Source organism: Hipposideros armiger, unplaced genomic scaffold (genome assembly GCF_001890085.2).
Source record: "Hipposideros armiger isolate ML-2016 unplaced genomic scaffold, ASM189008v1 scaffold_206, whole genome shotgun sequence".
NCBI classification, from domain to species: domain Eukaryota; kingdom Metazoa; phylum Chordata; class Mammalia; order Chiroptera; family Hipposideridae; genus Hipposideros; species Hipposideros armiger.
Genome location: NW_017731556.1, coordinates 597,966 through 613,541, shown reverse-complemented (window position 1 = coordinate 613,541; position 15,576 = coordinate 597,966). Strand labels below are relative to the sequence as shown.

Here is a 15,576-nt window from a genome sequence, read left to right as displayed (position 1 = left end):
GCTAATACAGTTCTTGAGCTTTCCCCAGTGTGACCGCCCTCTAACCGCACCGTTCTTCCCGCATCTTCAGTGCTTAACCCAGGAGATGGACGTACAAGGTGAAAAACTCAAATGGCTGAATAGAACTGAGTTGGACATGCTTTCAGATAAAAGCCTGAGTTTACACGAAAGAGAAAACATTTCAGAAAACTTGAGAACTATAAATTCGACATGGAATAAGGTGTGCATTCAGAATTACCGTAATACCTTTCTCATGTTTATTGCTTTTGTTGCCAAAGAAGCGGGATCATGTGACTGTTTTAAGGCTGTCGAAATATAGTCGCATTTTACTAATGCTTACTAATGCTTGTAATTATCAGCGTTTTGCATCTGTCATGGGCAGACGCATATATTCTCAAAGAATGCTTTTTACTTTGCATGTACTTTTTTGGCCTAGGGGATTTATATGTTATATACTACATTAAATAATGAATATGTATTAGAATTAGGAAATAAAATGCAAATAATTATACTCTGAAAATGAACACATTTACACTTCCTGATGTTGCACTTGACTTTTTATATATGTATGTGTATTTTTAATGATTTCATTCATTCAACATATATTTACTAGGTTCCGGGTGGAATGTAATGGCTACAAATAAGAATAAAATAAGGTCATTTTTCTCATACCATTACTTTCTTTGCTGTTGAAAGGGTAACAGGCAGATAAAATCATAGATTTCTATTTATTTTGGTTTGGGACATACCATATCTGAGTGTGAGGTCTGTCTGGGACATTGGATATGTCTGTGCCCCTGGTTTCGATGGACCCCATATCAGTCATTTTCTCCCTCCTCAGTCCCCTAAAAATGGTAGCTGCCAACCTGTATCTAATGATGTAGGTGCTTTATTGATCTAGCCTCTCTGATTGGAATTTCTGTCTTGATGAGTCACTGTTACGCATGACTCACACCTGTGTCTCTCCTCCACCTGTCTTCACGCTCTGGACTGGCACGCACATCTGCGGGCTCAGCAGCTCTACTTGGATGTCTGCTCAGGCATCTCAAAGTGGCATACAAAGCTGAGCCCCTGCTCTCCACCTCCCAGCCGTGCACTAACATACTCCTGTCTCCTCAGCTATTGGTAATTATATCCTTAGTGTTTAGACTCAGAACCTTGGACTCAATCTTATGGTATATGACTTATATCTCAATTAAAAAAAAAACGAAAAAAACAACCCAAATATTGGTGTCACTGTTATCAGCTTCACCTTCAAGATACATACCTATTTGATGGATGGCTAGATAACTAGATACAGGATGAAGCAAACATAGCACAATTTTAACAATTGTAGATATTGGGTGGCACATGGGCATTCCCTGCAATTCTTTCAACTTTTCTTAGGTTTGAAACATGTCATAAATTGGACTGCTTCTCACTACCCCTATTTCCACTAACTTGTTTCAAACCACCATCATTTCCTGTTTTGCTCACTGCAAAGGCATTTTCACGGGTCTCCCTGTTGCCTCCTTCGCCCTTTGTTAATCTCTTCTCAACATAGCAGTGAAACTATTTATTAAAATGTAATTCAGATCAAGTAAACTCCTCTGAGCAAAACCCCACTAATGGTTTTCTGTCTCACTCAGAGTAAAGGCCAAAGTCCTTACTGTGACTTTAGGCCTTGCCTGTTCTGGCTTGCTGTTCCCTCTCTGACTTCATCTGCTGCTGTCTCATCCTTACACTCTTTCCAGACGTGTTGGCCCCGTGTTCAACATGCCAGACTTGGCTTGTGGATAGTCAATCAGAGCACATGGATTTATTTAACAGAAGGCATGCCATTGGCTATTGTGTAGACTAGGACGTGATGGATGCTTTGGGAGCAGTATGTTAGATAAAGCCAATGCTCCCTTTTTCCCAGGAATTAATATATTTTACTCTACCTAGGTCAATTATGAATGTCCAAGACCAAGCAATGCTTATTGTGCAGAGTATTTCAACAAACACACTTTGGGAAATACTTCTTGGGAATTTCTTTCATTCATATATTTATTCACTCACCATTTTAAGAACTAGGAATACAGCAAAGAGTATGTCACTCCTTCTAGCCCAAGGAGTTTATCGTGGTGAGACAAGTAGAAAAGCAGTGATAACAGAGGCATCTGCAGGGACATAAAAGTAGGGTTCCTAGCTGACTTTGGGGGATAACCATGGAAGATTTTGTGGAAGAGGTCATATTCAAGCTAATTCATACAGGATGGAAAGACTTGGCCAGATGAAGAATGGGGGGGAGAAGGAGCAAGTGAAAGGGACAGGAAGAGACGAATGAGCACAGTGCATGTGGGTCCTGGAAGTAGCTCAGTATGAAGTAGCTCAATATGAAGTGAAGGGCGAGACTTGCTTGCAGAATCCAAATCCTAGAGGCCTCACCATGCATCACAAGGAATTTGAGCTCCGTCTTCAGAGCAGTTCACCACCTTGAGGGTGGTGGTTAGCTATAGATGGGTTTTAAGCAGGAGAAAATTACATTTTGAAAGCACACACTACAGCTGAACTGTAGAGATGGATGGAGTGATCCTAAGGATGGATATCCTTAGGATATTCGGATATCAAGTAACTCCTCTGAGCAAAGCCCACTGTCCAGATCAGGATAACTGATCTGGAAAGATGGATGAATCATTAGACAACTTTGTGAAAGGGTTGTCAGGGAGACGGATAATGAATTCAGATTTGGACATGCCTGACAGAGAGCCAGACTAAAGATATATTTTAGGGAGTCTTCAGCCTCTTAAAACTCTGTGTGGTAAATGAAACCATTAGAAACCAGGACCCAGGGAGAGAGGCCCGTGTCAATGGTCAAAAGAACGAAAAACCTACCCTGTAGAATGTTGGCACTTGATGAATGGGCAGAGGAGAGCAGGCTGGTGAAAGACTCGGAAGATCAGTCAGAGGGAGGAGTCAAGTCAGGCGTGCAGAACTCACAGAATGCACGGGTAGAGGAGTGACAGCATTAGATGTTGCAAAGGGCCAGGCCAGCTAAGGACTGGATGGCGTCCTTGATAGTCATGTCAGTGGAGTGGGGGCTCAAGCAAGGTGCAATGGGTAGTGAAGGTGGAGACGAAGCTTAGGCGTCAAGGAGGAAGAAAGGCAGCAGAGCTGTCATTTAGAGTAACACTCCCTCTTTTGTAAATATGTCCTCTTTGTTTATATAGTACTCTTCTCTTTCTCTTTGGCCCGATGTATAGGTATGCAGAGAAGTGCCTAGCGCACTGAAGGAATGCATGCAGGAGCCCTGTTCTGTTTCTCATACAAGAATTGCTGGTAAGATACAGTTTATTCCTTAACGATTTTAAAAATGAATACAGGAAAATATTATGATTATGAGCATCATATGTGAATTAGAGAAACTTGCTTAAAACCCAAATGCAATTGTGATTTGTTATTCTACTTTCAATTATTTGAAAAGAACGCCTTCTTTAAACCCAAGGCATATTTGACTCCCTGCGTGTGCAAGGCGCGCGTGATAGATAACACTTTTTGCCTTTCCTGGGACTGGAGTGGGACTTGGACCTCAGTAACGCCTGCTGAAGGGAAGGGATGAGCAAGGTGGGGAAATGGGGAACCTGTGGTTTTTCAGAAATTCAGCTATAACCCGTAATGCCAGCATGGTCTAGGGGTGTGTAATGAGATGTTGATTATGGCTGTAAACAAAGTTGAGATATCCTTGGAACCAGGTGGGAAAAGGGATTTAGAAGAGTCTTCCATCGCAGGGATGCTGTTTGCAGACAAATGCTGATCACTTAGATGTGGAGAAAGAGCAGTTGTCTCACTGTTGCTTTCCTTCTCTCCTCGTGTGGATTAGAGTGCAGGCTATGGCACCACAGCTGCTCCCCACTCCCCGCAGTGTCTCTGAAACGCCCTCCCCTGCTCTCCCTCTGTTGACCATTTTTGGCCCTTTTCTATATTAATTTTAAACTCAGAAATTTGTATATGTGATTTTGTCAAGTTACACACAAACCTGTTGGGGTTTTTAAATTCAAGTTGTGCTGAATTAACAAATTAACTATTTTGTAGAAAATCCTTTAAGCCTCATCTCATATACCATATGCTGATGTAGGTTCCAGATGGGTTTAATAATTAATTCCACTACCTCTTGTATAAAACTAAAGAAAAACGGTAACCAGCCTCCCATCAATAAAAACAAATCAAGACAAAAGCAAACAAACAAAAAAATGAGAGAAAGAAAATATTTATTCAATCTTTGAAAAAGATAAGAATCTCTAACTGTAAAAGTTCTGGGAAAACAATCTCCCAAGACTGACTTATGGACTTGATCACCCAAGTTTAATAACATATAAATGTTTAAAAAAAAAAAAAAGGCATTGAAAAATCCATTTTCAGCAATATGGCAACGGTTCATCTTTACTGTAAAAAGAGTTCATGCAAATCGATAAGGAAGCAGAGAAAGAATACAGACAGTTATAAATTATACCATGTTAGGTTAACACACATGAAAAATATTTACTCTCACTGATAATCAGAAAACCATTAAATGAAGGCCTTGGTGAAAGCTGCGTGTTTATCCATTGAGATATATATTGTTGGTGTGGATGCAGTGTTTATAGTTCCACACACTGCTGTTGCAAGTCTCAATTTCCAACTTTTGAGGAAAGCAAATTAGCAATAAGTATTAACTTATTTCTTACATTAACTTTTTTCGTAGTTTCTGAACCAGCCATTCTACTTTAGGAAATCTATACCAAAGTGGTGATCAGAAATGTGCAAAATACTGTCCTCAAAAAAGTTTTTCCTTGCAAGTTCTTTTTTTAAAGTAAAATTTAAAGAGCAATCCAGTATCCAGCTATAGGAAAAGGGGTAATTCACAGTGAATATGTATGTAGATTACTACATAGGTATTCACAATGATGTGTATTAAGAATAACTGATGCTCAAGTTATAAAGTTAAATGAAAAAGAAAAGAAAACCATGAGTATATTGGCTTTATTATTAAGGTAAACATCTTGACAAAATAAAATACCACTCCTAATTTTCTCACAGTTGATGTATTTCTTACTTTATTTTCTCAGGGAATCAGTGTTAGTTACTTCTGAGTTATTGCTGCCCTGCAATATTGTGAGACCATGTGTTTCATTGGCATTACGGCTACCAGAGACATAGATACTAACAGGAATACCATTGCCATTTCAGTCTGAAAGACCACCTCCCCCTACCATTTTTTTACTTAAAGTAAATTGTGCATGAATACACATACACATGTTGCCGTTACACCACCACAGTCAGAATATCCTGTGATGTGTTAATCCTTTGCTCCCTTTTTAATTTCAGCTCATCCTAGTGTCCAAAAGGTGGTGCTAGCATCCTCTGCGTCAGATATTCCTGTCCAGTGTCCTCGAACTTTGGAAATTTCAATGCCTGCCGATCTGGATAAAACGATAACAGAACTAGCCGACTGGCTGGTATTGATCGACCAGATGCTGAAGTCCAACATTGTCACCGTCGGGGATATAGAAGAGATCAATAAGACGGTTTCCAGAATGAAAGTAGGTGCACAGAGCAAAGGCTTGTGGAAAACCACAAAACATGGGTGGGCGAGCTGTTGGGGTCCCCTTTGTTTATCCTAAACTCTGGGAAGAATGAGCTTTAAAAAATTCTTTATCTGTCAAACAGCCAGCTTGCTTCATCTGTCCCTTGCTAGCTCCGACGAGTAAAGCTTTTCTTGCATTTGGACTGTTTTGGGAAGAACTGTTTTACCAATAGAGCTGTAGACTAAGTATATTTTTTAACATCAAAACTGGTACTATAAATCTAGCTGCATCATTATAAATATAAATTAGTGTTACATTTAATGCCTGTGTGATGGAGGATAATTTCCTGAAGTGTGTTTCAACTTATATTTCATAATGAGCTTATTTGTTTAATTGCTGACATTAGCAGTGAGTGCTCCTGACTATAATTTTTTAGCATATATATACCATCTATTGTAGAATCAATTTGTCAAGTTATTTTCTTATATTCAGTGTGTACTAGGTCCTGGGCTGTGTGTTGTATACAGATACTAAAAAGAATATACCAGATAGAAGTTGGGAATGAACCACGAAGTTATAACAGCAGCTGTTGCTAACTTTTGTTACTTTCCTACGTGGGGTGGGTATTTTTCTAACTAATTTACACGTAGTACTTCCTTCAGTTCTTTGACAACCTTGTGAGGCAGGTACCGGATTTATCACCAGGTTATAAATATGCCCACATGGAGCTGGACACACTGAATGCATTAAGTAGACAAGTCTTTGTGGCAAAGCAGAGGGTACTAAAAGCCACAGGCACGTGCAGGTGACCTGCTGTGGAGACTGAACCAGGATGGGAGTTACCTCCATAGTGCGAGAAGGCAGACTATGTGGGATTTTGACATCTAGAGACAAAGTGAGTGACGTTCCTGATAGAGGGATCCAAGTGAATGAAAACATGAGGTGGGGGGGGAGCATGAGGGCTGGCGGGTCAACACTCGTGTACTAAAGAAGTGTGGTGGGAAGTAAGTAGCAAAGGCAGCTTAAGTTCACCCTGTGAACTTAGCAAAGCCTTTCGAACTTTTAGCCCGTAAGTACTGGGCAAGCATCTTTGTTCCCTTTTTCTTTTCTTTTTTTTTTTAAAGATTTTTATTGGGGAATTGGGGGGATGGGGAACAGTGCTGGGGAATTGGGGGAAGGGAAACAGACAAGTTGCTGTCCTTTAGTTCTTCAATCTAGTTGTGGAGGACATTTCTTCACTGGCCCAAGTTGGCACCATCATTGTGCTCTTCCGGGGTGAGGCAGATCAGTCGCCGGCTTCTGGACGGCCACTCACGGCGGCTGCTGGCCGCTTACACTGACTGCTGGCTACACACAGTAGCCCATGGCAACCCGCTGCAGCAGGGGCTGAGGCCTACGCTGTGGCCGGCAACTCACAGCAGCCCAGCTCCAGGTTGAGCTGTTGTTCAGCATCTTAGCTGTGGAGGGCAGTGTCACTGGCCCTCACATGTGGGATCTGAACCGGGGCCCTCTGGCGTCCCAAGCCAGCTCTTAACCATCGCGCCACTCGGCCGGACCCCCTTTTTCTTTTTAAAATTGTGGCTGGAGACTGATGGTAGCAGTGCTGTACTTTAGTAGAAAGACTGGGAATAGTGCAAGAGATGCTTAACTCAAGGAAAAGAGGCCTTTCTGAGTGGCTAAGGTACTGCTGCTGCAATTAGTGGAAATAAGGAAGAGAAGAAATGAAATGTGGATGAGAGTTTGATTGACTGAGTTTTGGATATGATGTGTTGAGAGGTTCTTATGCCCTTTAGAAGGAAATGATCAGCATTCATTGACACGTCTCTCTGGGATGCAGGAGTAGAAGTTGTGAATAATCCATTTAGTAATAACATTTGACACTGTGGGAGTAATTGAAGTCTGCAAAATTAGTGAATTCATAAAGGAGAAGAGCTGGGAGAGAGAATCTTTGCTATAATATTTATACCTATTGGAAATTGGGTTTTGTAATCTTTATGTCTATTTATTAGTTCTGTACTTAAAACACAGCATTTCCCTGATATTATTAACTTTTCTCCCCTGTTTATCAGTACTAAGAGATAAACTCTAGATCAGCAGTTTTCCACGTCTAAAATTATTTAATTTGTAATTATTCCAATTAGCATTTTTCTTATACCTCACCCCCATCCCTGTAGGTGACATTAGTTTGTGTCCCTATCTGACGTAGGACAGATAATGCAAGGCATCATCTGCAGAAATCACTGCTAGTGTTTTCAGACCATTTTTTGTTTTTTAAAGGGATTTTCTTCATTTAATCTTTTCAGACTTGATATAATTGAGCTGTAAGTATTTTATTATTTCCTTTTGTGAAAACAAAAAACACAGAGAGGGGAAGTGCCTTATGTGGTGACTGAGATGATAAGTGTCAGAGCTGAGATTTGAACCTAGGACCTCTGACTCCAAATCCTGCACTTTCTCCAACATTACCGATAGGAGAAAACAACAGCTTTTGATGTCAGCATACCAGATTTGCGTCATTAGTATTCCTACTGTATGGCCTGTTGACCTGTGTTAATAATCATTTCTTCTTAAACAGATCACAAAGGCCGACTTAGAACAGCGCCATCCTCAGCTTGATTTTGTTTTTACACTGGCTCAGAATTTGAAAAATAAAGCTTCCAGTTCAGATGTGAGAACAGCAATCACAGAAAAATGTAAGTTTAAAAATTATGCGTCGTCATCCACTCTCACTGAAAATGGTCACACACTTTCAAAGATTATTCAACCAGAAATTATTATTTAATATTTGATACTTTATTAATAAATATAGCTTTCCTTTGTTTTTCATTTTTTGTGAACATTGTCACGATTCCCTTATGAATTCCTAACATCATTAGTTTTAAGTAATTACTGATTTATTGGATTATTTGCTTTTAAGTTAGGATTTGTTTTGAAGGAACCAAGAAAAACCAATAGGAATGTAAACCACCCATCTTTCATTATAATTCATTCACTAAAACCAGATCTTACCATGCTTTTTAACTCATGTTTGCAAAAATCATCCCCAGAATATTTATTGAGCAGCTACTATGCGCCTCTCTGCCTGGCACATTTGGGAGCAAAATAAAACAAAACAAAAAATAAACATACAAAATAACCACAGCCAAGAGCTTCATTTCAATTTTGCTTTCTGGCTTAAAAGCGTTTGTAAAATTTGTATGGCATATAAAACGAAGTCTAAATTTTCAAGAATGTCATTTAGGGACGGCCACAGCCTGCTTTCATCACCGTGTGTTCCATTACAGCCTTCGGCCCCCCTTGTAACTATATGTATTCTTTAAAACGTCCTGACAGTTTTAGTATTCTTACCTTTATTTGCATTATTTTTTCTTGCCTTTTCTCTCTAGGTGAAATTCCACTCAGCTGCTGAAATGTTATCCCCTCTTTGTAAAGTCTTTCTCACCCTCATCTAGTCCCTGCTGAACTGTGTTTTCTGTCTTCAGTTCCTGCCGTGGCCATTTCCCCCCATAATTTCACTGTGGATCTCACAGTCACTTTGACCCTCTATCCCCTCCATAAATTGTGAATATTCACCTTTCTGGCCACGGGTCTCTGAGAGTGCCCTATACAAATTTTGTACATAATAAATACGTGTGGCAGAATGTAAACTGGAGTGTATTTTATTACCTTGACTAATATTTCTCAAGGGGAGAAAGTCAACTATTCCTCCTATAAAAAGTGTATTTCGAATTCAAAATAAATGGGGCAGCCACAAGGTTGTTGTAAAAGATGAGTTAGCAGAGAACTTTTAATGTCTCACAATGTTGGTTTACTTTTTACTGAATTAGCTGTTTTCCTTCCTTCTCCCTCTTTACATTGATGGATTGATTGCTGTGCCTGTGATGGAACGCTGGAGGGATCCTGTCTCCCTTCACGTGTCAGGGAAGTTTCTTTGCTTCCCCAAACTATTTACAAACCATCTCCATTTTGCTTTTATTATTGTCTTATGTTCCCTCTCCCACACGCCACCGCTCTGTTTGTCCAGAGTTTCTTTTCAGTTTTTTTTTTAATAAGACTTTCCTTCTCCTAAATATCTTCCCTTTCCAATTTAACTCCCTCTGTTTTTTTCTACATTGTGTGTGTGTGTGTGGAGGCTGCGGTCTTTGTCACTATTTATTATATGAAAAACCATTCTCTGCTGGTGTGTACTGCTGATAGTAACCTGCTTTTAGCACTTATTCACAGTGAATAGGATAATTTGCTTATTATTAATGACAAACCTGTGGTATTTGCTTTCACTTGATGTATTTTAGTTTTATTTGTTTGATATTAAGGATTCTATTAGTAATAATTGGTTGTAAGACCTTTATGTAACATTTTAACTGACAAGTAGAACATTATGATAGATTTGTTCTCTCCTGAAGTTAAAATCTTTAAAAATTGTTTTTTCAATTACAGTTGACATTCAATATTATGTTAGTTTCAGGTGTACAGTATAGTGATTAGACACTTATATAGCTTACAAAGTGATCTTTCCTGATGAGTCTTGTACCCACGTGGCACCATAAATATTTATTACAGTATTATTGACTATATTCCCTATACTGTACTTTACGTTACTGTGACTATTTTGTAACTGTCAATTTGCACTTCTTAATCCCCTCACTTTTTTCATCCAGTCCCCTAACCCCAGTCTTATCTGGCAATTACCAATTTGTTCTCTGTATCAATAGGTTTGTTTCTGTTGTGATTGTTCATTTATTTTGTTTTTTAGATTTCACATATAAGTTAAATCATATAGCAGTTGTCTTTCTCTGTCTGACTTATTCCACTTAGCATAATACCCTCTATGTCCATTCAAGTTGTCGCAAAAGGCAAGGTCTCATTCTTTTTTTTATGGCCGCATAATATTCCAATGTTTATAATGTACCACAATCTTCGTTATCCAATTGTCTGTCACTAGACACTTAGGTTTCTTCCCTATCTTGGCCATTGTATGTGAAATATCCTTCTTTGTCTCTTGATTTGTTTTTTTTTAGCTGAGCCATCCTGCCAACAGCTTGGGCCGGCATCGAACCGCTATTGCTCAGAGCTCACACTCTTGAGCGAGCTCTTAACCAACTGAGCCACTCAGCTGGCCCTTTGTCTCTTGTTTTGAAGTCTATTTTTTTGCCTTTATTTTAAAGTCTATTTTGTCTGATATAACTATTGCTACCCCAGATTTCTTTTTTGTTTTTTTCATTTTCATTTGCATGAAATATCTTTTTCTATCCCTAAGTTTCTGTGTGTCTTTTGACCTGAAGTGGCTCTCTTTTAGGCAGCATATGTAAGGGTCTTGTTTTCTTCTCCGTGTAGCTACCTTGTGTCTTTTGATTGGAATATTTAATCTATTACATTTAAAGTAATTATTGACAGATTTTAATTATTGCCATTTTATTATTTATCTTTTTGATTTTTTTCCTTCTTCTTAAAGAAGTCCTTTTAATATTCCTTGTAATACTGGTTTGGTGGTGATTAACTCGTTTAGCTTTTTCTTGTCTTGGCAGTTCTTTATCTGTCCTTTAATTAGAAATGATAGCCTTGCTGGGTAGAGTAATCTTGGTTGTAGGTTCTTGCTTTTCATCACTTTGAATATTTTGTGACAATCCCTTCTGACGTGCAAAGTTTCTGTTGAGAAATCAACTGACAGTCTTACCTCCCTTGTGGGTAACTAACTGCTTTTCTCTTGCTGCTTTTAAGATTCTCTCTTTGTTTATAACCTTTGCCATTTTAAAGCTGTCTTTTTAAATTTTTTTTAGCTGAGCCATCTTGCTTATTGGCAGCTCAGCGGCAGCTCAGCTCGGACCAGGAATCAAACCTGTGACCCAGTTGCTCAGAGCTCGCACTCTTGAGCGAGCTTTTAAACCAGTTGAGCCACTTGGTCGGCCCCTAACCTTTGGCATTTTAATTATAATTTGTCTTTGTGTAGGTCTCTTTGGATTTATCTTGTTTGGGACTCTGTTTACTTCCTAGACTTGTATGTTTATTTCCTTTGCCAGGTTAGGAAAGTTTTCTGTCATTATTTCTTCAAGTAGGTTTTCAATCCCTTGCTCTGTCTCCTCCTGGTACCCCTATGATGTGAATGTTGTTATGCTTGATATTGTCCCAGAGGCCCCTTAAACTATCCCCCCCCAATTCTTTTTGTTCTTCCCATAGGGGTTTCTCATATCTTGTCTTCCAAATTGCTGATTTGATTCTCTGCTTCATCTAATCTACTGTATTCTTTATTTCAGTTATTACCGTATTTCCCCATGTATAAGATGCACCTTTTTCTGAAAAATTTGGGGTCTAAAAACTGGGTGCATCTTATACAGTGGTTGTAGATTTTTTTTTTACTTGTATTTCCTGCAAGTGATGAGGAGTTGTATGAATTTTATGATGAATAAAACTTGAGTTCAGTAACTTTATGTAATACATTTTTTTCAAATTTCGGGCCCCCAAATTAAGGTGTATCTTATACATGGGAACGTCTTATACATGGGGAAATACGGTATATTCTTCATTTTGGACTGGTTCTTTTTTATGGTTTCTCTCTCTTTGCGTAAGTTGTCACTGAGTTCATCTATTCTTTTCCTAAGTTTATTGAGCATCCTTATAAACAGTGTTTTGAACTCTGTAGATTGCTTGCCTCCATTTTGTTTAGTTCTTTTTCTGGAGTTCTGTCATGTCCTTTCATTTGGGATATGTTTCTTTATTTCCTCATTTTGTCTTCCTTCCTGTGTTTGTTTCTATGTATTATGTAGATATGCTACATATCCCAGTCATGGTAGGGTGGCCTTATGTAGTAGGTGTCCTGTAAGGTCCAGTGGTGCATACTTCCTGGTCACCTGAGACAGGTGTTCTAGGGGTGTCCCTTGTGTGGGATGTGTGTGCCCTCCTGTTATAGTTGAGCCTTGCTTGCTGTTGGCACATCAATGGGTAGGATTGACCTTGAGGCTGACTGGCAGTGAGAGCTGTCCATGACTACAGTGGAGGAGCTATTTTGTGGGGGCTGACCCAATAAGAGCAGGATTTCCTTTAGCTGGGCTCTGGTGCTTGCTGAGTCCACCCCTTGGGTGTGTCGTTTGTGGAGCTAATTGGGTGGTTCTCTGGTATGGTCTGAATCTGGCCACCAGGTGTGTTGGTTCTGGGGATGGCAGGTGACTGTATATGCCTTAAAGTCCTATCATAAAGTACTATTAAACTCTACCTTCATCAAACCAGTTTCTGTAAATATAAACTTAGATAAGAAATTGTTTTCCTTATTTTTTTTTTGCTCTATCAATTTATAATAGTGGATATTTTTATCATGAGACAGTTTAGTGCATTTAAAATAGAGTTTAATCCAAGAATTTTTCTTCAAGAATGGGTTCAGAAATATATCAATTGTATCTAGTATGGCTGACGTGTTAAAATTCCTTTACAGTTTATGTAGTAACTTGCTTCCTTTCTCTTTTGTATTGATAGCTTTATTTGTAATAAACTTGGTATCAGGTATTTTTTTCTTTCCTAATAGTTACTTAATGGGATTTAAAAAAATATTTTAATTTTTTTTTAAAAATAATGCCCCCTCCAGTGGAAAAGGTCAAGAACCAGTGGGATAACACTCAGCATGGCGTCGAGGTCCGGCAGCAACAGCTGGAGGACATGGTTATTGATAGTCTTCAGTGGGATGACCACAGGGAAGAGACTGAAGAACTTATGAGAAAATATGAGGCTCGCCTGTATATTCTGCAACAAGCCCGAAGGGATCCACTCATCAAACAGATTTCTGATAATCAAGTAAGAATCACTGGATGTTTTTTGGCAGTATCTATTTGTTGGATGTACTTTTTTGTCCTGTTCACTGTGCTTTTTTGGACTCTTGTCATATATATTGACATTTATATAAAGAATTTGACCATGAAGGTTTCTGAAACATTTCTGGAGGTATAACAAATAGAAATGTACACATATCTTAGGTTTACAGGTCACTGACTCTTTGCAAATGGAACATGCCCACAAACCAGCACCTAGAAAAAGAACATTTTCAGAATCCCAGGAACCCTCCTTTTGCTCCCTTCATCTTGACCCTAAAGGTTATTTTTGTTTATGAAATCTTCTGAGCTTTTAATTTGCGGGCCACTGTGGTGAACAAATCAGGTAATATGTAAGTTCAGCTTCTTTGACTACATTCATAACCAAACTGTTTCATCAATATCATCAGATTAGGTACCTTTTTTGTGATCAATTTGATTATAGAGTTGATGATACTAAACATGTATGGTGTTTTTAAATTGGTATTTTAAATTCTATAATCACAGAAAATATTCTTGCATTAGAGGCTATGGTTATTAGTAATATTTTGGAGTGACATTTTTTTGCCCTTCTGATGGCCTGTGATGAAAGTGTACATTTGTGAACAATATAATAATGAATACTTGGGAATCAACATCTAAAACATGAAAGTATATTTTTGTTCTTCACACATATAGACTTTCCATGGTTACAGTTTAAAAAGCAAGTGGCCAGGTGTCCTGACTTCCTCAATCATTCTCTGTGTTTATATCTGTTGATTGTTTTTACCATATGATTCAAAAGTAGTAATCGGGAAAGCCCCTGACACTTAACTAAAGGAATACAATTAAAAAGTGACATCAATGATTCAATCCTCGTATTCAGAATATTCTTTTCTAGTTAACAGTATTGTTATTTTCTTCTGAAACTTTAGGGTGGATTTTTCTGTCAATTGCTACACAACACTATAGGAGTGTTCATTTGTAATTTAGATTTAATGGGGAGTATGTAGATCCAGAGCTCTCAGTGATTCAAAACGTGTGTCACGAAACCAATGCCAATGGACATACTCAGCATAAGTTTAGCTATTCAAGCAACTGTCCGTGAACCTTGCTTGCTGCTTGATCCGCTCAAGCAGTTCACTTTGTAAACATCCACAGATCCAGGGGCAAGAGAGAAGATTTCTGTATTGTTGGTACTTACTGGGGAACTCTACAGTAAATTCATTCCTATACAATGCATGTTAATATGTGGATCAGATGTATAGCAGAAGGAATGAAAAAGGACAAATGGTTGAAGGAACTAAAATATCTGAAAGAGGAAAAGATAGTAGTTTTTTAAATGTCATCTCCCATATACCTGGTTACTTTCTTATACATTTTTCTTTTTCACTTCTATAATTGTTTTGGTTTAAGCTTACATGCAAGAGTTTGTCCAATAATGTTTCTTCTTTTGATATCTGTGTCTAAAATATGGTAAAAGCTACGTCTTGGTAATACTGAGTGACGAAGTCTGACAATTACACCTAAATTACACCTTAGATACTGCTTCAAGAACTGGGCCCTGGAGATGGTATCGTAATGGCGTTTGATAATGTCCTGCAGAAGCTGCTGGAGGAATATGGTAATGATGACACGAGGAATGTGAAAGAAACCACCGAGTATTTAAAAACATCATGGATCAATCTCAAACAAAGGTAACGCCAAGGCCCTGACAGGTGAATGTATGCTGTGCAGTTAAGAATTTGATTGCTTTGGCTTTCTCATGGAAACATGCTAAAATATGTGACGACTAGAAGTACATTTTATTATTGTTTCTATTTTTATACTGTACTGAGTTAGTATTATCATACTTACACAGAATGTATATTTATACATTATCTACTTTAATTTTACCTTGAAGAAGTCTAAACCTTGCCAGTGGTCATTTATGTGTGATTCCTCCCACTCTCTTGGGTATTACCTAGAGTATATCTTGTAGTACTCTGATGGTAAGAAGCACCTAGAGTACATCTTGTAGTACTCTGATGGTAAGAAGCACTTGAGTATTTATAGCTGCATTAGGTTCCTGTTATCTTTAATGTAATTAAAATAGTGTGCTATTTGGCCGGTACATCCTCAGTTGAGCCTAAGAACACATGATCCAACACGAGACTTCTGAAATATGCTCTGCCTCTTTAGGGCTTTAACTAATTTATTATCTTTTCTTATCATTACTCTGTTTAGTCAGTATAATTTGATATAGTCTAAAATAGCATATATATTTATAAGAGAGATTT

General features: G+C 38.4%; 1 protein-coding gene across 1 annotated transcript in view; it reads left to right on the top strand.

Annotated features, from left to right (window-relative positions):
• UTRN (utrophin) overlaps nt 1-15,576 on the top strand; it is a 498,335-nt gene that overhangs the window by 212,676 nt on the left and 270,083 nt on the right. The window contains exons 44-49 of the mRNA XM_019653741.1: nt 71-220; nt 3,225-3,300; nt 5,326-5,540; nt 8,101-8,218; nt 13,099-13,304; nt 14,840-14,994. Of these exons, the coding sequence (XP_019509286.1) occupies nt 71-220; nt 3,225-3,300; nt 5,326-5,540; nt 8,101-8,218; nt 13,099-13,304; nt 14,840-14,994 (920 nt within the window). The remainder of the gene's footprint in view (nt 1-70; nt 221-3,224; nt 3,301-5,325; nt 5,541-8,100; nt 8,219-13,098; nt 13,305-14,839; nt 14,995-15,576) is intronic.